The 22,570-nt window shown below is 50.6% G+C and overlaps 9 protein-coding genes across 9 annotated transcripts; 6 read left to right on the top strand and 3 right to left on the bottom strand.

Moving 5' to 3' along the window:
* Positions 1-102: 102 nt before the first annotated feature.
* PV09_06750 (uncharacterized protein) lies at positions 103-2,565 on the top strand. Its single transcript, XM_016360439.1, has 3 exons — positions 103-586; positions 638-1,916; positions 1,970-2,565. Exons 1-3 carry the CDS (start codon positions 142-144, stop codon positions 2,274-2,276), a joined length of 2,031 nt encoding a protein of 676 aa, XP_016211778.1. The 5' UTR covers positions 103-141; the 3' UTR covers positions 2,277-2,565.
* On the bottom strand, positions 2,262-3,553 carry PV09_06751 (chorismate mutase). The gene is made up of 2 exons (XM_016360440.1): positions 3,368-3,553; positions 2,262-3,291 (listed from the first exon to the last, which is right to left on the bottom strand). The coding sequence occupies exons 1-2, from the start codon at positions 3,436-3,438 to the stop codon at positions 2,562-2,564; spliced, it is 801 nt and encodes a 266-aa protein (XP_016211779.1). The 5' UTR covers positions 3,439-3,553; the 3' UTR covers positions 2,262-2,561.
* A 107-nt stretch (positions 3,554-3,660) lies between these two features.
* On the top strand, positions 3,661-6,139 carry PV09_06752 (uncharacterized protein). Its single transcript, XM_016360441.1, has 3 exons — positions 3,661-3,941; positions 3,997-5,685; positions 5,769-6,139. The coding sequence occupies exons 1-3, from the start codon at positions 3,873-3,875 to the stop codon at positions 6,039-6,041; spliced, it is 2,031 nt and encodes a 676-aa protein (XP_016211780.1). The 5' UTR covers positions 3,661-3,872; the 3' UTR covers positions 6,042-6,139.
* A 72-nt stretch (positions 6,140-6,211) lies between these two features.
* PV09_06753 (uncharacterized protein) lies at positions 6,212-7,733 on the top strand. The gene is made up of 2 exons (XM_016360442.1): positions 6,212-6,450; positions 6,532-7,733. Exons 1-2 carry the CDS (start codon positions 6,372-6,374, stop codon positions 7,431-7,433), a joined length of 981 nt encoding a protein of 326 aa, XP_016211781.1. The 5' UTR covers positions 6,212-6,371; the 3' UTR covers positions 7,434-7,733.
* Positions 7,734-8,410: 677 nt separating this feature from the next.
* On the top strand, positions 8,411-9,830 carry PV09_06754 (uncharacterized protein). The gene is made up of 2 exons (XM_016360443.1): positions 8,411-9,015; positions 9,072-9,830. Exons 1-2 carry the CDS (start codon positions 8,581-8,583, stop codon positions 9,240-9,242), a joined length of 606 nt encoding a protein of 201 aa, XP_016211782.1. The 5' UTR covers positions 8,411-8,580; the 3' UTR covers positions 9,243-9,830.
* On the bottom strand, positions 9,757-12,925 carry PV09_06755 (uncharacterized protein). The gene is made up of 3 exons (XM_016360444.1): positions 12,590-12,925; positions 10,111-12,538; positions 9,757-10,056 (listed from the first exon to the last, which is right to left on the bottom strand). Exons 1-3 carry the CDS (start codon positions 12,880-12,882, stop codon positions 9,937-9,939), a joined length of 2,841 nt encoding a protein of 946 aa, XP_016211783.1. The 5' UTR covers positions 12,883-12,925; the 3' UTR covers positions 9,757-9,936.
* Positions 12,926-13,146: 221 nt separating this feature from the next.
* Positions 13,147-15,136, bottom strand: PV09_06756 (serine/threonine-protein phosphatase PP2A catalytic subunit). Its single transcript, XM_016360445.1, has 5 exons — positions 14,584-15,136; positions 14,469-14,510; positions 14,308-14,413; positions 13,653-14,259; positions 13,147-13,598 (listed from the first exon to the last, which is right to left on the bottom strand). Exons 1-5 carry the CDS (start codon positions 14,740-14,742, stop codon positions 13,526-13,528), a joined length of 987 nt encoding a protein of 328 aa, XP_016211784.1. The 5' UTR covers positions 14,743-15,136; the 3' UTR covers positions 13,147-13,525.
* A 380-nt stretch (positions 15,137-15,516) lies between these two features.
* On the top strand, positions 15,517-17,422 carry PV09_06757 (uncharacterized protein). The gene has a single exon (XM_016360446.1). The coding sequence runs from the start codon at positions 15,727-15,729 to the stop codon at positions 17,203-17,205; it is 1,479 nt and encodes a 492-aa protein (XP_016211785.1). The 5' UTR covers positions 15,517-15,726; the 3' UTR covers positions 17,206-17,422.
* Positions 17,423-18,240: 818 nt separating this feature from the next.
* On the top strand, positions 18,241-21,921 carry PV09_06758 (dimethylhistidine N-methyltransferase). The gene is made up of 6 exons (XM_016360447.1): positions 18,241-19,042; positions 19,109-19,788; positions 19,944-21,084; positions 21,135-21,409; positions 21,462-21,543; positions 21,602-21,921. Exons 1-6 carry the CDS (start codon positions 18,690-18,692, stop codon positions 21,666-21,668), a joined length of 2,598 nt encoding a protein of 865 aa, XP_016211786.1. The 5' UTR covers positions 18,241-18,689; the 3' UTR covers positions 21,669-21,921.
* Positions 21,922-22,570: the final 649 nt, after the last annotated feature.

The following is a 22,570-nucleotide window of genomic DNA, read 5'->3' on the forward strand; positions in this document are numbered from 1 at the left end:
CATAATTTCTTGAGCCACACGACAAGTTCATCGCCTCAGGCCGCAAGCCTCAAGCCGCGCGGATGATGTACCTCCCGACATGCTCCTGCCAGCTGGTATGCAATTGACGACACTGCATGTTTTGACTGCACCTCTGGCGCCATGAATTCAAGCAAGTCAGATGAAAAAGAGAAACGGGGCATTTCCCTTCGCAAGAAACGCACCGTCAAACCCAAGATCAGCGCACCTAAGCAGATCTCCGGACCGCTACCGATCAACGCTTCGACCGACTCTCTGAGCAACAGCAGTGTCAGGACCAAAAATTCTGTAGAAAGGCCTGGTCTTCCTGGTGCACCTAAGCCACGCCCAAGGCCACAGAATGGAGATACTACGGCAGATTTGATCCAGCGGCGATATTCGACGCGGTTTGCGAACCTCCCGCCCGACTTTGATGCTTCGGCGCCGCCGGTACCAAGCGTGCCCAAGATTACCGGTAGTTTTGCTGTTCAGCCGCCTTCAAGAGATGGGCGGCCGTCCACGGACTCAGGTACAAGAATTCAAATAGACATCAAAGCTTTATCCAACCCAGGCCTCAAGCCAGATCAGTGTAGGCACCCACAGCTGATATGCGGTTCTCTTGAGCTAACATGCCTCACAGACGTTTCATCACTACTTGCTGACGCCTCCGAAGAAGCAATCCAGAACTACCAATACGATCTACGCGAAGCTAAGAATAGGACCTCGGCCGACCTAACCCAGAATGTATTTCGCAATCGCTCCCAATTCATCAAGATCAGCAAGGAAGCAGAGAAACTCAAGGGCGAGATGCGTACTCTGCGGAACCTGATGGCGGAACTTACAGGCGCATTGGGACAAGCCACACTTGCTAGCGGTGGTTCCAATAGCAACGCCAGCGCAGACACTAAGAAGGTACGCCGGATAGCGAACAGAAGCTCGGTCGCCAACCTCGAGGCTCTATGGAACACGCAATTGGCAGCGCTGTGGAAGCGCGTGGAAGGCTCGCAAAAGTATCTGCCCGCAATACCCGGCAGACATATCGTGTACGAGAACTTTCGGTGGGTAGAACTGAATTCGGCAACGTGGAAACCTAGGAGACGAGTATATATTATCCTGCTGAATGACCACTTTCTTGTTGCAGCAGAAAAGAAGCGTGCTGACGGCCCTGCACCCGGGGGTAAGCAAACGCAAGGCCAGGGGCAACTCGTAGCTGTTCGTTGCTGGCCACTGCAGGACGTACAACTTGCAGACTTGTCCACTCGAGCGCTACCTGGTGGAGCGGGCCAGAAATCACCCTCTTCCAACGCGATCAACGTGCGTGTGGGCACAGAATCATACACGTTCGCAACTGGCAGCGCTGACGCCGAAGTCAAGATGCAACTCTTGACCAACTTTCGACGCGCGCAAGAGGACCTGCGGAAATCTCTAGAAGAGGAGGAGAATCTCAATCGTGACAAGAGATCTGACGTTGCTGGCTATTGGGCTGGCCGAGACCCAGGTGTTCTCCAGAATGCGGAGCTTGTAGAAGCAATTACCGAAACGAGCACGCCGCGCTCAGATATTCTCATTGATGTGGACGGCAAGCCGCAATCTCTGCGGTGGGTCGAGTCCCAGATCGACGAACTAGATATCGACATAGCCCTCCAGCGATTTGAGGCGGCAGTCTCCCGGGTAGAGAAATTTAGACGTATCGCGAAAGGCATTAAGAACAACAATGTTGCGCAGAGTCTAATCACGTTAAAGCTGAATGAACGAGCGGCAAAATTAGAGCATGTCATCGTAAGGTATCTCAAGGATACGCCAAGTTGGATGACTGCGACCAAAAGGCATGTGGATTGGCTGGTGCGTCTCGGATTCGAAGATCGCGCACGGGAAGCGTATCTTGAGGCACGCACAGAGACCATCAAAAAGCACATTCGGTACGTATTTCTGTGTTGCAGTAGTGTTCAACATGCTGAACTGTGCCGAACAGCCAAGTCATCTTCGAAGGCGACCTCCAGCATTACATCTACCAACTGGCTTTCATCACATTCACATCCCTCAAGGACACTGCGCTTATTTACCAAGCATGTTTCCCCATGGCTATGATGTCTGCTTGCGTTAAGTGGGTGAAGGAGCACGTCGATGATTTCAACGCGATGCTGGAACGACAATTGAGCAGCGTGGAGAAGGAAAGCGAGACATACACGAAATGTATGGAGATAGCGTTGGAGCACTGCGCCGTTCTAGGGGAAGCGGGGCTTGATTTCAAGAACATGGTTGGAGTCAAGTCAAAATGAAGAGTGAGGGAACCAAATGGGCCCAACGTCTGGGATGATAGGCTGAAAAACGCCAAAGTCAGTATTTTGTTGGTTAGGTTAGCCTTGCTGTTCTAGCGCGGTATCGCCCTTTTGTTTTGTTGTAGCGTTTAACACGATACCCATACGTTAGATGCGAATTGCACTGCTGCATGTTCTGCTGTCAAGCAGCGTCTAAATGTGGATCATCTATGCGGTTTCGAAAAGGAGAAAAAAAATTGGATGCAAACCCGAGCAATCTAGTACAGGTCTCTCGCAAGCAATCCATCACTCCCATTCTGTGCCCTTCAGCCGTTGCAGCAGATACTCTACCTCTACAACCTTGGTAAGCGGAATGACATAGTCTCTGTACATGTCTACTACTGCCTCTACGTTTATCTTCCCCTGGTCGTTGCTGGTAAGGTCCGGATCGGTACCGTATGTCTTCGCCTTCAGCCTCAGCCGCTCGAGCACCTTTTTCTCCACCTTAGCATCCGTGATTGCAGCGTCCAGACCAGCGATGTCCTTGGCTTTGATTAAAGAGACAAACCGAGCCGTATCGGACCGAAATTTGGACTCCGCCACGAACTTGCCGTAGTGGATGCGCCGGGAAAGAGCCTGCAGACACAGCACGTCCATGGTCGCCGCAGAGCCATAGTTCTCTTGGTCTTCACCCCTTTCCGGGCGATTCGGCTGACTGCAACACGCGGGCAGGATCTTGTTGATGTATGCTTCCTTCAATCTGTCATTCACCACCACGTTGTTCTCGTGCAGAACCTTGGGGTAAGACAGAGGCTTGAGGATGGGCTCTTCTATCGCCTCCGGGAAGAAGGGGTACTCATCCGGAGATTGGTAGCGCCGCACAAGAGAGTGCAGACGCTCGGTATCGCGCAGGATGAAGTCGAAGAGGGAGAGGTCAGAGTTGGGTATAGGAATTGCACCAGGCTTGTAGATTGCGGAGTTGAGGGGGAATTGAACACGCTCTATTAGGTGGAAGGTTATCGTATCTTCGAGACGGCTGGATTGGAGAGTCAGCAAGCAAAGCAAAGGCCATAGGCGAGTCCGGTCAACTGGAGAAGGCGGCGAAGTCGTACATAAGCTGGAAGCGGATGTTTGACAGATCGAGGATCTTGGAGGGGTCTCGGTGCTCAATTGCCGAGTCCATGGCTGGACGAGTGTCTTTGGTGCAGCTCAGCAGAGTTTCTCGCAAGATCCAAGAATAATATGGCAGAAGCAGAGCGTCCTGGTTGTGGTGACTGCGGCGGCGGCGGTTACGTGCAAGGAACACGGCAGAGCTCGTCTGCGGGGCCGCTGTTGTGTGGCGTTTGACGTGCGGCGCACTGCACAACGACGGGCGCTGCGGGAGCGACTCGGCCGCAAACAGGCTGTTCAACTTTCCTATGAGGAACATCATCGTCGCTAAGACATGCGCACACGCGACCACCCCCGTTGACTCTCCGATCTCCTACGCCATCGCCGATATCCTCGCCTTTTCCTGCTCTTACAATCATTAATAATGACGCGTGCTCCATAGCATTGGCTGCATCTGTCCGAGCATAGTCTTCGTTCTGCTACTGGGCATCACAATACATGTAAACCATGGCTGAGGGCCGTTCACACAGTGCGCGTCCATCGCTGGGCGGCTCGGTCGATGACTCCATCCTCCCTGTATGCATCTCTTCTACTCCATGACCTGGCTTTGGAAGTTAATGATCCAACGCAGACCCGCCAAATCGAAGCCTTCTCGCGCAAAGTTACCGCCACAGCATCGCACCTGATGGGCCCCCTTGAGGGCAGCGGGTCGATCTCACATCACTATCAGAATGCACTCGGCGAGATCCACAGGGAGATGCGCCGCCCTATCATCCAGCGCTCTATGTTCTCCTTTGCCCAGAACTCGCCCAAGGAATTGATCCGCAACGTGAAGACGACAGAGATACAGCATAGGGCATTGGCATACCTTCCCGATGAACTGTTAAAGAACATACCGGAAGCAAACAATGGCTACAGTCTTTTCGAGGGATTTCAGGCGAGCTTGCCCGAGGACCGAGAGAGTCTTTTGAGGAAAAGGATAAAAGGCAGGGAGGAAGGGAGGGGAAGGAAGCTACTCACGGACGCAGAAAGGGCTGCGCGTGACGAGGATGAAGATCTAGATGGGCCGCCAGAACTGGTAGAGCTGAAAAACGAGAAGTTCACGTTGAGACATAGACTGGAGATGCTGGGCATACGCAAGAACATGTGCAGCTCCGAGATACGAGAGATAGACACCAAGATCTCGAACCTGAATACGATGCGGAAGATTGTTCTGGAGCGAATGGCAAACCTGGAGCAGGAAGAGGTGGATCTGGAACAGGAATTGCTCGGCGTCGACAACAGATTAGAGGATCTGCGGGAAGAATTGGAAGATGCAGCTGCGCTAGCACGCAAGAGTTCGCAAGCCACCTCTGGAGGGGATGAGGAAAATGGTCTCGGTGAAAGAGCGGGCGAGTTTATGTCCGAATCGATATATGAGAAGTTGCCCTCCCCAAGGACAAGGCGGAGGATGAGAGTTACGAGAAGAATTTCGATGCCGATATTGCACGAATATCTAGAGCCTGGCTCAAAAATACGAGAGATGCAGGCGCATAACGACGTCATCACAGCTCTGGACTTTGACTATCCCTACGGCACGCTTGTCACCGCTGCCCTAGACGACACGGTGCGAGTATGGGATTTGCACGCTGGACGTTGTATGGGTATGCTGGAAGGTCATCTGTCCTCGGTCAGATGTCTCCAGGTTGAAGACGAAATCGTAGCCACCGGTTCCATGGACGCGACGATACGGCTTTGGGACTTGAGCCGTGCACAATACGCACCCAAGGATACGAATCACATCCACAAACATGGACACGACGAAGAAGATGAGGAGGACGAAGATGACGGCCTTGGGTTCCAGAATGAAGGAGACCAACCTCCGCCTCCTCCTCCAAATTCCATGGCAGACTGCCCTCTCTTTACCCTCCAAGCACACGTCGCCGAAGTTACAGCTCTTCATTTCAGAGGGAACACCCTTGTCTCAGGCTCCGCCGACAAAACATTGCGGCAATGGGATCTTGAAAAGGGGCGGTGTGTTCAAACGCTGGATGTACTGTGGGCGGCGGCCCAAGCCTCGGCCTCACACGGACTGCACGATGGACAGTGGAAAGGTATCATTGGTGGAGGACGCCTTCCTGATCCTGATGCAGACTTTGTGGGAGCGCTGCAGTGCTTCGATGCTGCGCTTGCGTGTGGGACGGCGGACGGAATGGTCCGACTGTGGGATCTGAGGAGCGGGCTTGTGCATAGGAGTCTTGTGGGACACACAGGGCCTATTTCAAGTTTGCAGTTTGACGACGTCCACCTGGTGACTGCTTCGCTGGATCGAAGTATTCGCGTAAGTTTCTCCGGCTCTCTTGAGCATGATTGTTTTTCGCTTGTGCATTCAAGCACACGACTGACATTTTTTCTTCTCTGCAGATATGGGACTTGCGCACAGGTAGTATATATGACGCCTTCGCGTACGATAACCCAATTTCAAGCATGATGTTCGACACTCGTCGCATCGTGGCGGCAGCTGGTGAGCCTGTCGTGAAGGTCTACGATAAAGCAGACGGGAGACACTGGAACTGCGGGCCAGGTGTGCAGGAGGATAATGAAGGCGCTGTGGCGAATGTGGAGAGAGTCAGGATAAAGGACGGTTACTGTGTAGAAGGACGGAAGGACGGCGTGGTGGGAGTGTGGAGCTGCTGACACATTGGAGAATTTGTAGAAGATAGAGGAAGATTGTACATGCTAGAGGTCCGTATGTATGCTATATCTGACCTATATTCTCGTGTGTTTTGAGACAACTGTTTTTTTCTTTTGCGTTCTTCTCGTGAATCATCCCAATCGAAAACGCTACCAACAACCTTCGAGTCAATCAAAAACTTTACCTGCCGAATGTGATAAATTTTCGGGCCAACCGACACTGCCGCGACCACGAAAAACGTAAATCAAAACAAAGGAAAAAAAAAATTAACGAATCGAATCACAACCAAATCTCCACATCGTACATTATATAACCTTTTGCTTTGGGTGAAGATGGGAGAAGGCAGCCTACCCGCAGCTGAGGCCGAGGCTTTGATACCTCAATTCGTATTCGAGAGGCTGCTCAATCAAGGTGACTAGAATCGTCTCGTCTGAAATCGCCTATAGAGAATAAATAAAATATAAGCTAATGTACCTTTCCGTCCATCAACAGACCAAGCTGGACGTCGCATATCGCTCTTGGGTAGCATAGCGTCCAAACCAGCGCTGCTTGTGGTAGAGAGAGCGCCGTTCGCAAACGACGTTGCGCACGTCTCGTCGCTTGCCCAGTCGCTTTCGAAGATCAAGAATCTGGGTAACAATGACATCTACTTCTGGTTTATGGCCTCGTCGTCGACCTCGGCAACGTCCACGCCTGTCGAGGACGGCGCGGCGACCAAGCAGCCGCCGGACCTGAAGGTCAACCTCATCTATCCGTGCACGCCGAAGCACGTCAAGAAGTACTCTCAGCAGCTGCTCCGCATGGTCAGCGAGACCCCGGAGGTGTATCGCAAGTACGTGAGGCCGTACATGGAGAGGCAGCGGTCCGACGGACGGCTGGACTGGATGTACAACATCCTCGAGGGCCGCACCGAGCAGGACGACGTGTTCTTCCGCGAGCCCGGCCCGGACGGCTTCCTCATCCTCCCGGACCTGAACTGGGACAGGACGACGCTGCTGAACCTACACGTCCTCGCGCTCGTCGAGCGGAGGGACATCTGGTCGCTTCGCGACCTCTCGCACGCGCACGTCCCTTGGCTGAAGGACATGTCCGCGAAGATCTTGAGCGCCACCCACAAGCTGTACCCGGATGTAGAGCGGGACCAGTTGAAACTATACGTGCACTACCAGCCCACGTACTACCACTTCCACGTGCACGTCGTCCATGTCATGTTTGAAGCCGGCGCAACGCAAGCCGTGGGCAAGGCGTTCGGTCTGGACAACTTAATCGGGCAGCTGGAGGCGATGGGCGAAGGTAAGAGCATGGCCGACGTAACTCTGGGATATCATTTGGGAGAAGCCAGCGAACTATGGACGGAAGTCTTTGGGCCGCTGAAGGAGGGAAAGCTACCATAGCTTTACCAGAGACAACCACAAGCTTGAACAAGTCGCCGCCGTCAAATGCCAAAAGTTTCCACTGTGGGCGCATACATAGTGCAACGCTAATACCACTTCAAGAACAGTGCTGTTTGGGATTCAGAAAAATTTAGGAGCATAGATATTCGCGGTAAAATCGAGGAATGGCATGATCGATATATGCTAGAGTTAACACAAGCTCTAGATTTGGCTACCATGCAACGCAAACCAAAGTATTCAGATGTTAGGTCTCATCTTATCGCGTCAGCCTATTCAAAAAACGGAGCATTAAGCAAGGCAACATTCTTTTGATTTTGACTCTTGAAAATATGCATTGAAGTGAAGTTTTTGAGCGCAAAATCCATTAAAATGTCAGGCCATAGCAGAATACTTGGAGAGGCTGCGATGTAACTTCGTCGAAGGCTTGATCTTTGTCCCCGTTTGGCTACATGCGATAAGTCGTGTAAGAAGGTTCTTTCAGGAACTGGTATGCCTTCATCTACGAATCCGCAGACTTCCCATACCCTTGTCGCAATCCAAAGGTGGCCCAATATCAGCGACTCCGATGCTCACGTGTCCGAGGAGAGCACTGTCTCAGAAGCACTGCGCTCAGCCAACTTTGTTGACTCTAGACCCAAAATCGGAACAGTTCTCCCCGTAGCCAGTAGGTGGTGACAATCAAAACTAAATCATATCGTATTGTACCCTTAACCGCGAAAAGGCATGGCTGATGCCGTTGAAAGTGTTGCAATCCGTCATTGGGAAGCCTACTTCGAGGGACATGAATCTTAAGTAGTCCTGAGACGGACCTTCAGAGCGGCCAACTTGAAGGCTTTCGACGACGACAAATTTCGAGGCGGCATATTATTGCATCAACGAAGCGTCAGGAAATGAGCGGGTTCAGACTTACTGTGCCAAAGGAGGACAACTAATTGTTTGCTTGGTGGTCACGCGTTGACGCGAAGCGTCCAAGGCGTTCTTGGCGTCGGGGTCGCGTTCTGTCACCTGGGAAACGAGCGGACCGTGCTCACTCACCACCGCGGCCAATGCCTGTGAACGTCACCACCAAAAAGACCGGCCAGTGTTTCTCACCACCGCAGACCCCGTAGCATCCAAAGGGAAGACCGACGCCGTGACTGAATAAAACATGCCCGCAGCAAAACGCCGCACATCGGGTGGCCCGACCGCGTCCTCGAAGGCGAAGTCGAGATCGCAATCTACCCTCGCCTTCCATGGCAAGTCCAACAAAATCACCAAGCCCGGGAGTGGGATCGCATCGGGCAAGCTAAAACAAGATTCGCCGGCTTTGGGCCCTGCGGATGCGATTGAGATTCCGACCGAGGCGGAGCCCGACGTCAAGAAGTCGACGACTACGGAGGTTTCGATCGCGAAGCAAGCGAAGACAGAAGCGGAGGCGCCGCTGACGCCAGAAGAGGTGGAGGCGAGCAAGGTGAAGGAGGCGCAGATCAAAAAGTACTGGCAGGAGAAGGAAAGTCTGAGGAAGGCGCCAAGAGTGCATCAGGACGGCCTCAGTCTGCACGAGAAGATCTGTAGAGAGTTCGACACGGACGGGCGGTATGGCGTACGTAACTACAGCTTCTCCCGTCCTCCGATCTATAAACTAACCTGAAAAATTAGCCGTGCGTAGGAATCGCACGGATAAAACGATGGAAGAGAGCGCATAAGTTAGGCTTGAAGCCACCAATCGAAGTCTTGGCGGTCCTTCTGCAGGAGCAGGAAGAGGAGAACGTCAAGGCACAACATTCGCACGTGGATGAGCTGATGAGCTCGAGGTTTGCTGAAGTTTGATTTCGTACGGATTTTTTGCAACGACGAAGAGATGTTGGCGCTCGTTATTACGATCGTGTTTCGGATAGCTCGGTTGCTAAGGTTTTGATCAGCATGCGTCAGTTCTCTTTCTCTTATCGTGCGGTCCATCGGATCGCATGCCCATGGACAGACAAGTTATCATTTTCATGGCAATGGATGCTGAATCGCGGTACAGTGCATCCTGCTGGGTCTAGACTGGGACATACATATCCAAGCAAATCTCGGTCCAAGCTTTAGTGCGACCATCTTACTTGAAGGATCCCTATTGACTGAATGCTTGCTTCTTTTGAACATGAGGAAGTGGATTGCATCCACGTTCAGTTCATATTTGTTGGTAAGCCATGTGATACTCCAGTCTTAGATTTAAATGATAAGCAACTCCGTAACGTCTTCAACAAAATGAGCATGAAGGATACTGAATGACGGAGATCGGTCGATAAATGCATCAGCCTTCATTTCTTCACGTTGCAACGACCGCCAAAGCCAAAGGGATGTCGAAGACGAGATCTAGATTGCGAAATGCGTTTAAATAATCTAAGCGATTTGCTGTCATGCAGCCAATGCACCGACTTCGTGCGCGCCATTTTCCATCACATTGCCTCGTTATTCTTTGCTAACAGGTATCAATTACATCATCCGTTAATCGCTTAAACTCCATATCCAAATAACCATCTCAGCCCATTTCTTCGACTGCACAATTAGGGTGCAGAACGTACTTAACCTTGCCCTGTTCTAGTGGCTGACCGTTTTCATCTGCTAAGCCTTCGCCACGGATTTGCATGAGGATGTTGTCCTGTAAATCATCTATCAGCTATGTTTGAGCTGAAATAAAGTGCTGGGGACATACCTTGACCATCCTTCTTAGAACCTTTCTGGCTAGGTCTCTTTCTGTTTCAAGATCCTCTTGAGTCTCTATCTCTTGCTCACGTTGCTCCAAGTACCACACAAGTAATTCCTCTTCCTCAACACCATCTTCAGCTGACAACTGATCTTCATTGACACGTCTTACCATCGTGTTAAGAATGCTCATATATTTGTCGTACGTTATCTTCGTCTTCTCTTTCCTTGGTGCTGGTGTGACTGATTCTGCTCTGTCGTTCACACCATTCTCCATGGTTTGGTCTACCTCACCATTTCGGGAATCACCGGGTACATCATCCTCTTCGACCTCAACGTCATCCTTCTCAACGGAGATGATTGATTGACGGAGCAGGTTGTATGCCTCACGTACAAACTCAGGGGTGACTTCGGTGACGCAATTCGCCTTTGCGATAGCTTCGCTGAGACGGATCATACTCTCAAGTTGACGCACGGTGATTCTGTAGCTGTTCCGCCCAATGCCACCTTGAGCATCATCTGCACGAAGCTCTTTGTACTTCTCAACAAGGGTTACCTTCGCCTCAGGTGTGAATTCTGGACGGAATGTTCGCGCAAAGCGGATGTAACGCTGCAACTGCTCGGTACTGAATTCCGGCTGTACGGCATCATCCCGTAAACGATGGACACCAACAATGTGCTCCGCGAGATGACGATCGATATTCTCATCACACTCATCCAGAACCACAAAGAACAAATCAAATCGCGACATGATTGGGGCGCTCATGTTGATGTTCGCTCGGAGAGTAGCCTTTCTATTGTATCGGCCACCAACTGGGTTTGCTGCAGCAAGAATGCTTGTTCGTGCATTAAGAGTAGCCTGGATGCCTGCTTTGGCAATTGAGATTGTCTGTTGTTCCATTGCTTCGTGGATCGCGACTTGATCAGCAATGTCCATCTTATCGAACTCATCAATGGCACATATTCCATTGTCTGCCAGCATAAGTGCGCCTGCCTCAATGGTAAATTCGCCAGTCTCCTCATCTTTAACCACAGCAGCCGTAAGACCTGCCGCTGAAGAAGCTTTGCCTGAGGTATATACAGCCCGAGGTAGGAAGGAGCAGATGTACTTGAGGAATTGTGACTTGCTCGTAGATGGATCACCGACTATGCAGATATTGATATCTCCTCTGAGAGCCATACCTTCCTTGGTAGACTTGCTCACACCACCCATCAGCTGTAATAAAAGACCCTTCTTGATTACCTGGTGGCCATAAACCATAGGTGCAATGGAGTCAACCAGTCGCATGAAAATATTCGGCATGTGAACCATATCCCTCAAGTCTTGGATCTCTGCTGGCGAAAGTGTTGCAAGGTACGCGGCCTGAGCTTCTTCGCCAGTGCTGGAGTCTAGAGGTACGGACTGTCCGAGAGATGCCAGGATGTTATCTGCTTGGCCATTAAGCTGTGCCGTGCTCTGACCTGGTGTTGACGTGTCTGGCGTGACCATACATGCCATAAAAGCAAGCCTATATGTAAGATCCCGAACGCCGAGCGCTTTGAGTCCAGTAACGCCACTACCACCAACATCAGCGCCCCTTGGAGCTCCGGAATTGTCTCTTGTTGCAGTTACACGTGTACCTGGAACTCTGAATTGACTAACGTCGGGAATGACGATCAATGTACCGGTGAAAATGCATTTCTCGCCAGCTTTAGCTCTATCAACCATCTCACCTCGAAGAATGACATCCATAGTTCGAGGCATGCTTCCAGTAGGAATTTCGGAGCTGTTCTCCTGGATACGGACTTTTTGCCAGTCCACGAATGTGCTCTGTCTGACATCCAATCTCCAGCCCGTTCGGTTGCCGCAAGTCAGATTGGGGCACTGTGTAGGTTCGGTATAGCGGAAAGTCTGCTCAATGTTGGGTACCACCGTGTTGCAGACTTCGCAGATAAACGTTGCAGAGGAGAGTTCGGGACGAACCTCAGAGGTTCTTGTCACGGTTCCAGATATTGAAAGCAGATGGCCAATCTGATTCGTTCTTAATTGGCGAACACGGGTGACTAAAGGCAGATTGTAAAACGCGAGCGTGAACAGCTTGTCCGTAGGTTGGTTAATTGTGTCTTTTGCCATATCTGAGGCTTGTGTGTCTGCATTGCCTGCCAGTGATGCAGCAGAAGTGTTCGAGTTTGGTTGCCTGTGCTGACGGTAGTACTGTGGCTCATGCTCGGCAATCTTGTTGTTCAGCGCGCGTGTCATATACGGTAAGAACCTGTAGTAGTGTCCCAGAACGGCATCCGATAGTTCGCCGCCATTGTACCGCATAATATGTCTAAAATCAACATAGAGCGTCGAGAGGCCATATGTGCGCAGCCCATGTATCTGAGCGATGTAATATTTATCTGTTCCTAACACACTAGAAGTCGGCACACCCGACGAGGATGGGTCTTCTGTGTAGCTGCATACAGTAAGTAAAAGGCGTAGTGCGCATTCTATTCGTAATACCCACTTCTCAAGGAATGTCTCGAAAATCCCCACTAGTGCCTCCCCTAACCTGTCAACCACCTTGGGGATATCGCCTGGGGGGCCTCGAGGCCTTGGAATTGTGCCTCTGGCACCAACAATCTCGTCGTCATGGAAGCCGTCGATCTCACTCGGGGCGCCGGCGCTCTCAGATGGCGGACCCCTTGGTCTTGATGATGAGCGATCGACTCTCCTCCTCGCCTGAGGAAGCCCACTCGAAGCAGGCGTGCTTGGATTGGGCTGATCTGAGCCAAATATGCCGTCAATGAAGGAAGACATGGCTGCGGTGGTTGTAAAATTGGAAAAGTGGTCACTATTCACGATGGAGAGTAAAGCAAATTGTGAGGGAAGGTGCGACGCGTCCAAGTCGCGCTTGCCAAGCGAAATCTCGGGCTAGCGCGATTCTCTTATGCCACTCACGTGACATATTCAATCATATTGCTAGATCCGGCGACGACGTCTTCAACCCTGGACTTTCCAGGCAAATCAACCGCTTGGGATGAAATGCGGGGAGAGGGCCATCAGAAGCTCGAAAGATAACGGCCATATAACTGATCCAATAGCATTAAGGGAGAGTATTCAGCGTGACAACTGCTACACTTTTCGAAAACGCCGAAATCATCCATTATTCCTCAAGTCATTTTGTCTATTCTTCATGCTAATCGTACAGACAGCCAAATGCACAACCACCTCCTCATATGCAGCAGCAACAGCCACAATCGCAGTATTCGCTGCCCAAGGATCCTCCTAGAGACCACATGCTAAATGCGGGTAATTTTCTCGAAGAAACGCATGATCGTGAATGCAGCCTTCCTGTTCACCACCCGGGGCGAAAAGGGGTGAGACGTCTGGGCTCAACATGTACACTTCTTTTGGTGCGAAACAGCCCTGTAGTGCAATATGTATGATGATGGTGCATTGATTAGAGGAAATAGTCGGGCGTCCTGCGCGAGACCATTGGCTCACCAGCTCTTGGGCACGGGTCGAATTGTAGGCTGTTGCACTTGTTAGCTATCGATTCGTTGATGTTGCCGCAGCGTTAAACTTACAATGTATATTTTAGATGCTCATCAATCTCCATTATCGCTGCCTGATTACCGCATCTGTAACAGTAATTTGGCGCGGAGAAGATGGTAACCACATTCCTGTCTTGTGACCAGTTATAACCTTCCATAACTAACTGGTGGGCTCTTGCAACCAGCGTCAAGCCGTTGTTATGATTGAATGCTTCCGAGATATCCTGTCCAAATGTATAGCCCGCCCCCCGTGGCGAGATACCCCAGCCACAGCGATCATCCGGGTCGGACCAGAGCAGATCGCACATGGGACCTTCGTGAGGAACCTCCTGTATTCTGTCCAGAGCACGTATGTTGTCAAGGGTATCGATGCTGGGTGAGAGACCCCCGTGAAGACAGAAAATTTGGTTCTCAATCAGTGCAGTGAGGGGAAGGAAATCGAAGAGATCAGTGAAGTACTTCCACACATTGGCATTTCCGTACTTCCTGAGGCACTCATCATAGAAGCCATAAACTTGAGTGATCTGGCGCGACTCGTGGTTGCCTCGCAGAATGGTGATTCGTTGAGGATAACGAATTTTGAGAGCTACGAGAAGGGTGACAGTCTCAACGGAGAAGTATCCACGGTCAACGTAGTCACCTGATTCGATGAGAACGAGCTTTTAGGCGACAGTTGACGTATACATACCCATGAAAAGATAGTTGGTATCTGGATTTGGGCCACCAATTTTGAACAGCTCCATCAAGTCGTGGAACTGCCCATGTATATCGCCACAGACGGTGACTGGACATTTCTAGCAAAGCATTAGGCCACGAATGATCACCATGTCGCTGTTTCCTGGTACTTACTACTGGCTGCACATTGGACTCCTCTTGCAATATCTCTCGAGCCTGTCGTGTGCTCATATTAGCTCAGCAACAAAGATTCTCCCCACTCCCGGACAACCTTTAGTATGATTCATACCTTGTCGCAAAGCCTCTGCACATCTTGCTCCGAAAGCTGCTTGCAGTTCATTAAGCTTTCAATCCACCCGTCAAGTGTGGGAATGGTTGTTGGTTCGAGGGGAGCCGACGATGCTGCCGGCTCTGGAATCCGGTCGACATCCTGCATAGGTGAATCCATATTGCTTGTATACTCAGTTGCGGCGGTACTATGGGTATCACTTGTCTAAGCCTTTATGAATATTGTCGTTAGTGACTTGTGCTGTCGGCCCAAGACTACGCAAGGATGAAGCTCAAAATAGGAGGATCGGTCGTAGGCAACGTGGTGTCTTCGACGAGGCGACGAAGAAGCTCAAGAGGCGCAGGTAGATGCGGGAAAGGCACTCCTCGAATATGTTCCGGTTGGGTATCTTGTCTATTTCTTGTCGTGATGGGCTTGTACAAGCTCAACCTGGTAGGTGTTGTTTGGTGTCTCGTCATTTGCTGCCTGCACGCCTGAGGCATGAATTTTCCTTCTCCAGCTTCTAACCCTCATCTCAGCCACGGTCAGCCTCATCTCAGAGGCCCAAATCCCCGAACATTGCCTGCAATATTGTGGCAAGACCACAGCAGACGTTATCGGCTTTTATGGCGATACTATGACCCGTATTTGTAATCTGGCTCGTCCTTTCGGGTTCATTCGAGCTGCCGACGTGTAAAATCCTGAACACTGCACATCGCCGCCCACCGGCATCTCTTTTTCAGAAACGCGTTCCAGTCAATGTCTTTTTGCGGCTATGATTTCCATATCGACGTTCTTTGACTGTCACGATGGAGCTACTTTGCCGGGTCATGAACGGTTGTCAGTGCATCTGTACCAATGGTTGATCTACCGCTCGCTGTACAATCTTCCGACCAGGCGGAAGGATGTCCGTTTACAGTAACATCTTGGTCTCGATTGGATCCACATGGCATGCACCAACGTTCAACAAGTCTGAAAATTCTATGAAAACTAGGGTAAGAGTGACGATAGGGTTTGACATGTGATGAATAGGGTCCCATTTATGGTGAACAGCCAGCTGCGAGTGTTCAATGCTGTACCTCTCCTCTCGTTAAGAAGATCTTTCTGTGAACAAGAATTTGTTCTCTTTTTTTTGCCTGGTACTGTTAAAAAAAGTCCAGCATTATGACTTCTCACTTCGGCGCGCTGGTCACTATCGAGTCACGACCCAATGAAGTCAGTCAACCACCAACAGCGCATGCAAAACACTTTCCTCCGCCTTCGCCACTGGAATTAGACAACCTAGAATTCGGCATTCTGAACAATGATACCTCGGGCTCGCAAACGGGTACACAGACACCAATCGTGCCTGCAACGCCAGGGACTCAGCGAGACTATTTGATCAGTCGGCCTCCAACGCCAAGCGAAGACCTCGCCGTGCCTATTGTTGCTAGCTGGTGTAGTCCGCCCATGAACAAGTGGCGAGTTCCGTGTGTATCCCTCACATATTTTGGAAATGGGTTCTCCGACGGCGCAGCTGGCGCTCTGATTCCATACATGGAGACACACTATAACATCGGCTATGCCGTGGTTTCGTTAATCTTCGTCACGAACGCAGTGGGTTTTCTCAGCGCAGCGTTTGTCGCGGATATGATTCTTCACAAAATTGGACGAGCAAAGACCTTGATGTTGGCAGAAGCTCTGCTCATTGTTGGCTATACCATTACCGTCTGCACTCCACCGTTCCCGCTTGTTGTCGTATCGTTCTACTTCCTGGGCTTTGCTTTTGCGCTTACGCTTGCCATGAACAATGTGTTTGTGGGTACACTGGCGGACTCGACCGTCTTGCTAGGTTTCGCGCAAGGGGCGTATGGAATCGGTGCCACAGTTGGCCCCATTGTTGCTACTACAATTGTCTCGAGGGGCATACTGTGGTCAAGATTTTACTGTGTCGCTGTTGGACTGAGGGTCATCTGCTTTCTATTTGACGGATGGGCGTTCTGGGACTATGAGAGGGAAGCAACTTCACGTCTACTCCATGCTCTACATCGCACGGCTAGTGCTGGAATGCCTAGCAAGCCTCGCTTACTTGCCATGGCCTTGAAAAGCCGTGTCACTCTGGTAGGCGCACTTTACACATTCGCGTATCAAGGCGCCGAGGTGTCGATTTCAGGCTGGGTCATATCTTTCCTCATCAATTATCGCCACGGAAACCCCAGTAGCGTTGGATATGTCACAGCGGGCTTCTGGGGGGGCATTACAGTCGGCCGATTTGCATTCAGCCATGCGATCGGCCGTCTAGGCGAGAAGCGTTCACTGTTTGTCCTGGCCATTGGAGCAATTGTCTTCGAGCTTGTGGTCTGGCTGGTTCCGAATGTCGTCGGTGATGCAGTGGCCGTGTCAATTGTTGGCCTGTTGCTAGGTCCGATTGCACCCTCGTCAACCGTGCTGTTCCTGCGGCTGTTGCCGAGCAATATTCAAACCAGCAGCGTCAGTTTTGTCTCAAGTGCTGGAAGCTCTGGAGGTGCTATTGCTCCATTCATGACTGGCTTGGTAGCTCAGGCTGCTGGGACTTGGGTCCTGCATCCGATCTGTATTGGTCTTTTCGCGGTTATGCTCGGTTGTTGGGCGTTTCTACCAAAGAAGATGAAGAGAGATGAATAAAAACCTGAAAGACTCAACGATCTGTGATGATGGAAGAAAATTCACGGCTGGGGGAACTCGGGGAAATCTGAAAATCGGCGTCGAGAGGAGTCTTAGCGGAGCACGGAGTTTCGTGGCACACTACACCATATGATATTCAGCACCACTATTGAAGTAGTATCTGTGGGGATGGGAGCGCTGGCCGCTTGCGTATGTAGCAATGCAAGTACCCCCGTATTCAATGAGCATACCAGATTAGGAAAACGTGCAGGCTGGAAGAGGAAGTCAGCTACGTTCTGTACCTCCACCATCCCGCGTCGTTTGCGAAACCCGAGATTGATGGCCCGAATCTCACGCTTTCCACCCTCCGGCAATTTGTCATCAAACACTGGTGAGTCACCCATCTCGGCGGCACTTCTGGCTGCAAAAGGTCAATATCGCTGGTGCTTCGTCGATTCCTAATCGCAGATAAGCGAGCGAGCTGCGGTTCCATCCATCCCAGTATCAAGCACGGCAGGATGCACGAGCTGTACGCGCTCTCACCTGATCATCTCCGTGAGATCAGCCTTACGATATCGATCAGACTTCGCTTTTGCCTTGCGCATAACCTCGCCACACTTTGCCGCATCGATCGACGTCCTTGTCCAGGTTGGAATCTGATCCGAGCTTCACGTGCTCGTATCCATCATCTCAAATTCGGCCAGAACGGTTTGGCACGCTCGCTCCCCGGATCTTGATCTGCTGCACATTCCTTCGTACCTGACAACTTTTCGGAACACCGCCCGAAAGGGGGCCAAATCAATCTCTCTGAAGTTTCGTCTTCGCGGCATGATTATCTTATCATTTTTGTCAATGTTCCTCCGCCTGTATCCGCGACCCCGCATTTCATGACGCGAAAAACTGCTCATTACGGTCTCTAAGGGGAAATCTGGTTTGTACCTGTTACTTAGCTGCATTTACCCTTGTCCTGACTTGCATAACTCTCTTCCAATGTCCTTAAACAAGGTTCGTTGTGGAGCGTACATCCTTGAGCATCTTTACGGCTCGAGACGTCATGGACAGGTCCCGTTAGACCTTCTACTGCGGAAACTTCCGCCACGAGGGGAACCTTATTGGCTTTGAGCAGCTTGCCCTGATACTAGCTTCCAGGCAGTAAACCATGGATGCACGCGTCGCGAGAATGTTGTGCTTCTCCGGAACAATGGGCTGATGACCTTATGCACATGCTAGAGCGGCACATTACGGCGTTGCTTACGCTTCGTGTTCTTCAATTAGCGTTTTTGCATCTAGAGACACCGGAGTTAATGAAACTATATATAGTCAGCCTACTTCGTTCCATGAAAACCCTTAAATTCGACGACCTGAAATCGTACATGAAGAATAACGGATAAAATCTTGGCGAGTCTACCTCTGCCCACTCTAGCTGAGCTCGTCCAATTCTTTTGGTTTTAAATATCAGTCTCGAAACTAGTACCGGACTTTTTGCGAACGTTCTTACGAGAATCATGATTGGAGATTCTGCAGGGCTTGGTTTTGCTGATTTCTCTTCTAGCAACGTGCACACCAAAGCCGCCAAGCCTCACAGCCCGTTGTCGAGCATCATTGAAATCCGTCAGGATCGAGAGGAGCTTGATTTGCTCATAGATATCAAAAGTGGGCTACGTGCTTCCGGACCTGGGAGAAAGACTCTACCAACTCTGCTTCTGTACGATGAGCCAGGTTTAAAGCTCTTCGAGAAGATTACCTTTCTCGACGAGTATTACCTGACGAATGCAGAGATCGAAGTTTTACACAAATGGGCAGGCAACATTGCGGATCGAATCAGCCCAAACTCAATTGTGCTGGAACTAGGTAGCGGGTGAGAATGACACGCGAGAGTTGTGGGGATATATGTTTGCTAGTAGAAGAGGCTAATGCAGAGCAGCAACCTGAGAAAGATCAAGATCCTCTTGGACGCCTTTGAAGCAGCAAAGAAACCAGTGGAATACTACGCCCTTGATGTCTCCCGTGTTGAGCTTGAGAGAACACTTGCTGCAATCCCAGTTGGTGCTTTCAAGCATGTTAAGTGCTTTGGCCTTCATGGAACCTACGATGACGGTCTTCAATGGCTTAAGTCAGAGCAGATTGCCAAAAGATCCAAGGCCATACTTAGCATGGGCTCGAGCATTGGAAATTTTGCCAGACATGAGGCCGTGCGGTTTCTGAGAAGCTTTTCAGATGTGCTGCAGACCAGCGACGTTCTCTTAATTGGCATTGATGCTTGCAAGGATCCTGACAAAGTTTTTCGCGCATACAACGATAGCCAAGGAGTAACACACGAATTTGTCCTCAACGGTCTCCAGCATGCGAACCAGCTGCTGGGTCACGACGCCTTTGACGTCGAGAAGTGGAGAGTAATTGGCGAGTACGATGAGGTTAATGGGAAACACCACGCGTTTGTATCACCTGTGCAGGATATGAACATCGACGGGATATTAATCAAGGCTGGGGAAAGAATCCGCATAGAAGAAAGCTTCAAATATGACTTGATTGACAGAAGCAGGCTCTGGGAGGGCGCCGGCCTCATCGAGGGTGCATCCTGGACCAACGCTGAAGCAAACTACGGTACAGTTTTGTTCCTCCCCCTGCCAGCCTTGCCCCGCTTTTTTTGTAACTTGGCTTGCATGAATATTGCATGATATTTATGTAACCACTTGTGTGTACTCTTACCTACGTTCAACCAGGTATCTAGAAGCAGATCAGCAAGCTGATATTAACAGGTCTACATATGGCATACAAACCAAAAGTCCAGTTCTCCTCTAAACCAGAGGAATATGCAGCATCCGCGGTGCCGACGCTCGCTGAATGGAAGGACTTGTGGACCATCTGGGATTTGGTTACCCAGCAAATGATTCCAAAGGAGGAGCTGCTCGCTAAGCCAATCAAATTAAGAAATGCGTGTATATTTTACCTGGGACATATACCAACGTTCTTAGCGATTCATCTCGAGAAAGCCTCATGCGAAGGAGTGGCTGGATTGCGCGACTACCAACGCATTTTTGAACGAGGCATTGATCCGGATGTCGATAACCCAGAGCTGTGCCACGATCATAGTGAGATACCAGATGAATGGCCGCCGGAGGTCGAGATTTTAGCGTTCCAGAGCAAGGTCAGGGATCAGGTGAAGCAAATTTACGATTCTAGAATGCATGAATCGAGTCATGCTATTCGTAAGGCGCTTTGGATTAGCTTTGAGCATGAAGTTATGCATATAGAGACCCTTCTTTACATGCTTATTCAAAGCGAGAAGACATTGCCTCCTCCGGGGGTGATCCACCCTGACTTTGAAGCACTGGCGTGCGAAGCGAAAGCGAAGACTGTTCCTAATAAGTGGTTCACTGTACCATCTCGCACGGTCACTTTGGGTCTCAACGACGACGACAAAGACACCACAACAAACAGATATTTCGGCTGGGATAACGAAAAACCACAAAGAAGGGTGAAAGTCAAGTCGTTCTCTGCACAGGCCCGACCCATCACGAACGGGGAATATGTGGAATACCTGAAGGCCATTGGTTCAGAGAAACTGCCCGCATCTTGGTCGAGCACCAAGTCAACGCCAAATGGTCATTTTAACGGGCATATGAACGGCGACTCGAATGGAGTAGCAAATGCTGCTGTTAACGGTGAAAATTTTGTTGATGGAAAAGAAGTTAAGACCGTATTTGGATCCATTCCACTCAAGCTAGCGCTCGACTGGCCGGTTATGGCTTCCTACGACGAACTTTTGGGCTTCGCACATTGGGCTGGTGGTCGAATCCCCACGATGGAGGAAGTAAAGAGCATATATGAATACGCTGAGGAGCTTAAGGTGAAAGACTTTGTGAATGCACTGGGAGAGACCATACCCGCGGTCAATGGGTACGTAATCCAAAGTGCTACACGGAATCGTTTGCACTAATACTACTCAGTCACCTCATAAACGACGGTGTGGAAGAAACACCACCGCACCGCCATTCAGCCAATGGCGAGCCCAGCGCATCTGTTGGTCCTTCCCCTCATCGTCTTTTTGTTGACCTTGAAGATGCGAATGTTGGCTTCAAACACTGGCATCCGCTGCCCGTAACTGCCCATGGCGACAATCTTGCAGGACAAGGTGAGCTCGGTGGTGTTTGGGAATGGACTAGCACTGTGCTGGAAAAACATGAGGGTTTTGAGCCCATGCAGCTGTATCCCGGCTACACAGGTAAAATCGTATTTCTTGGTGCTTCACCTACGGGCCACTAACGACGGAGCAGCGGACTTCTTCGACAAGAAGCATAACATCGTTCTGGGTGGGTCCTGGGCTACTCACCCCCGAATTGCAGGTCGCAGATCCTTGTTAGTCACGTGTTTGTTCCATTTAAAAACATAATCTTCGGGCTGACATTAAGAATAGTGTCAACTGGTACCAGCGGAATTATCCTTTTGTTTGGGCGGGAGCACGCCTTGTGCGAGATCTTTGAAATGACCATCGGTCAAGACGTGGCCAGAAGAAAAAAAATATCGGAGGGCAGCACTGGCGCCACGTTGGAGGGTTCGTCTAACTTTCTTAGCCTTAACGTCAGCCTTGTCGGTGCGTGGGCAAGCCTTGGTCTCGAATCATCTGCTGAACAAAAACTTCTCCGGGGAGGATCCTTTGCGCAGATTTCCCACTTTATGACGCTCGTTAGATAGCTCCTCGTGCATGAAATGAATCCAACTCAAAAGTGTCGCCAAGCTTTTCTTCCATGCTTCGATGTGCTCGATTCAAAGTGAGGCACTGTAGATCTGTGCAAACACACAATCACGACAGGTCATATCACGTCAGTAGATTCCTGCCGCTTCCCGTCTTTCCGGCGTCCATGCAACCACGCCGTTGGACGAGGGACTGTAGCGGAAGAAACCAGCGTCCCTGGTCGTGCAACAAGCCGTCTCAGCCTCGTTGACAACACCACCATGGTCCGTCCCAGCTCGGTCTGAAAGCCCCGTTGATTGATTCCCGAGATCCCTTTCTGTTTCTCAAACGGCTCGCAAGACATGATTCTAGTTTCTTTCTGCCTCCGTATAGCCATGTGTGGTGAATGCATTCATGATTGCGCGATTTACTCTGTGCGAGAAGTTAATATCAACACCATAGTTACCGGTCCGCTGTCATCACCACGAGGCCGCCGCTAAAGCACGCTGGCCTGCAGCTAGCCTCTTGTGATCAGCAAAGGAAAGAAACAAGGCGTCGGGGTCAAATATCTTCAACAGCCCACTCACCGTTTTTCTTTCTTTTCACTTTCACCGCGGCTCTGATCCAGCGCTTCCTGCACCGTCGCTGCTCGTCCTGCTGGAAATTTGCGGTCTGTGGACACGATCAAGTTCAAAAACCGACAGCTGGGCT

The sequence above is a fragment of the Verruconis gallopava genome, assembly GCF_000836295.1.
Source record: "Verruconis gallopava strain CBS 43764 unplaced genomic scaffold supercont1.24, whole genome shotgun sequence".
Taxonomy (NCBI): domain Eukaryota; kingdom Fungi; phylum Ascomycota; class Dothideomycetes; order Venturiales; family Sympoventuriaceae; genus Verruconis; species Verruconis gallopava.

What these genes read in the sequence shown, in the direction of transcription:
- PV09_06750 (XM_016360439.1), top strand. Translation starts at nt 142, where the DNA reads ATGAATTCAAGCAAGTCAGATGAAAAAGAGAAACGGGGCATTTCCCTT. An exon ending in AGGCCTCAAGCCAGATCAGT is followed by an intron (nt 587 to 637) that starts GTAGGCACCCAC and finishes CATGCCTCACAG; the next exon opens with ACGTTTCATCACTACTTGCT. An exon ending in ACCATCAAAAAGCACATTCG is followed by an intron (nt 1,917 to 1,969) that starts GTACGTATTTCT and finishes TGTGCCGAACAG; the next exon opens with CCAAGTCATCTTCGAAGGCG.
- PV09_06751 (XM_016360440.1), bottom strand. Translation starts at nt 3,438, where the DNA reads ATGGACTCGGCAATTGAGCACCGAGACCCCTCCAAGATCCTCGATCTG. An exon ending in AACATCCGCTTCCAGCTTAT is followed by an intron (nt 3,292 to 3,367) that starts GTACGACTTCGC and finishes TCTCCAATCCAG; the next exon opens with CCGTCTCGAAGATACGATAA.
- PV09_06752 (XM_016360441.1), top strand. Translation starts at nt 3,873, where the DNA reads ATGGCTGAGGGCCGTTCACACAGTGCGCGTCCATCGCTGGGCGGCTCG. An exon ending in TCGATGACTCCATCCTCCCT is followed by an intron (nt 3,942 to 3,996) that starts GTATGCATCTCT and finishes GATCCAACGCAG; the next exon opens with ACCCGCCAAATCGAAGCCTT. An exon ending in CGCTGGATCGAAGTATTCGC is followed by an intron (nt 5,686 to 5,768) that starts GTAAGTTTCTCC and finishes TCTTCTCTGCAG; the next exon opens with ATATGGGACTTGCGCACAGG.
- PV09_06753 (XM_016360442.1), top strand. Translation starts at nt 6,372, where the DNA reads ATGGGAGAAGGCAGCCTACCCGCAGCTGAGGCCGAGGCTTTGATACCT. An exon ending in CGAGAGGCTGCTCAATCAAG is followed by an intron (nt 6,451 to 6,531) that starts GTGACTAGAATC and finishes GTCCATCAACAG; the next exon opens with ACCAAGCTGGACGTCGCATA.
- PV09_06754 (XM_016360443.1), top strand. Translation starts at nt 8,581, where the DNA reads ATGCCCGCAGCAAAACGCCGCACATCGGGTGGCCCGACCGCGTCCTCG. An exon ending in ACACGGACGGGCGGTATGGC is followed by an intron (nt 9,016 to 9,071) that starts GTACGTAACTAC and finishes CTGAAAAATTAG; the next exon opens with CCGTGCGTAGGAATCGCACG.
- PV09_06755 (XM_016360444.1), bottom strand. Translation starts at nt 12,882, where the DNA reads ATGTCTTCCTTCATTGACGGCATATTTGGCTCAGATCAGCCCAATCCA. An exon ending in TTCGAGACATTCCTTGAGAA is followed by an intron (nt 12,539 to 12,589) that starts GTGGGTATTACG and finishes TACTGTATGCAG; the next exon opens with CTACACAGAAGACCCATCCT. An exon ending in TTCTAAGAAGGATGGTCAAG is followed by an intron (nt 10,057 to 10,110) that starts GTATGTCCCCAG and finishes GATGATTTACAG; the next exon opens with GACAACATCCTCATGCAAAT.
- PV09_06756 (XM_016360445.1), bottom strand. Translation starts at nt 14,742, where the DNA reads ATGGATTCACCTATGCAGGATGTCGACCGGATTCCAGAGCCGGCAGCA. An exon ending in TACCAACTATCTTTTCATGG is followed by an intron (nt 14,260 to 14,307) that starts GTATGTATACGT and finishes TCATCGAATCAG; the next exon opens with GTGACTACGTTGACCGTGGA. An exon ending in GAGCATCTAAAATATACATT is followed by an intron (nt 13,599 to 13,652) that starts GTAAGTTTAACG and finishes CAAGTGCAACAG; the next exon opens with CCTACAATTCGACCCGTGCC.
- PV09_06757 (XM_016360446.1), top strand. Translation starts at nt 15,727, where the DNA reads ATGACTTCTCACTTCGGCGCGCTGGTCACTATCGAGTCACGACCCAAT.
- PV09_06758 (XM_016360447.1), top strand. Translation starts at nt 18,690, where the DNA reads ATGATTGGAGATTCTGCAGGGCTTGGTTTTGCTGATTTCTCTTCTAGC. An exon ending in ACCATACCCGCGGTCAATGG is followed by an intron (nt 21,085 to 21,134) that starts GTACGTAATCCA and finishes AATACTACTCAG; the next exon opens with TCACCTCATAAACGACGGTG. An exon ending in GCTGTATCCCGGCTACACAG is followed by an intron (nt 21,410 to 21,461) that starts GTAAAATCGTAT and finishes ACGACGGAGCAG; the next exon opens with CGGACTTCTTCGACAAGAAG.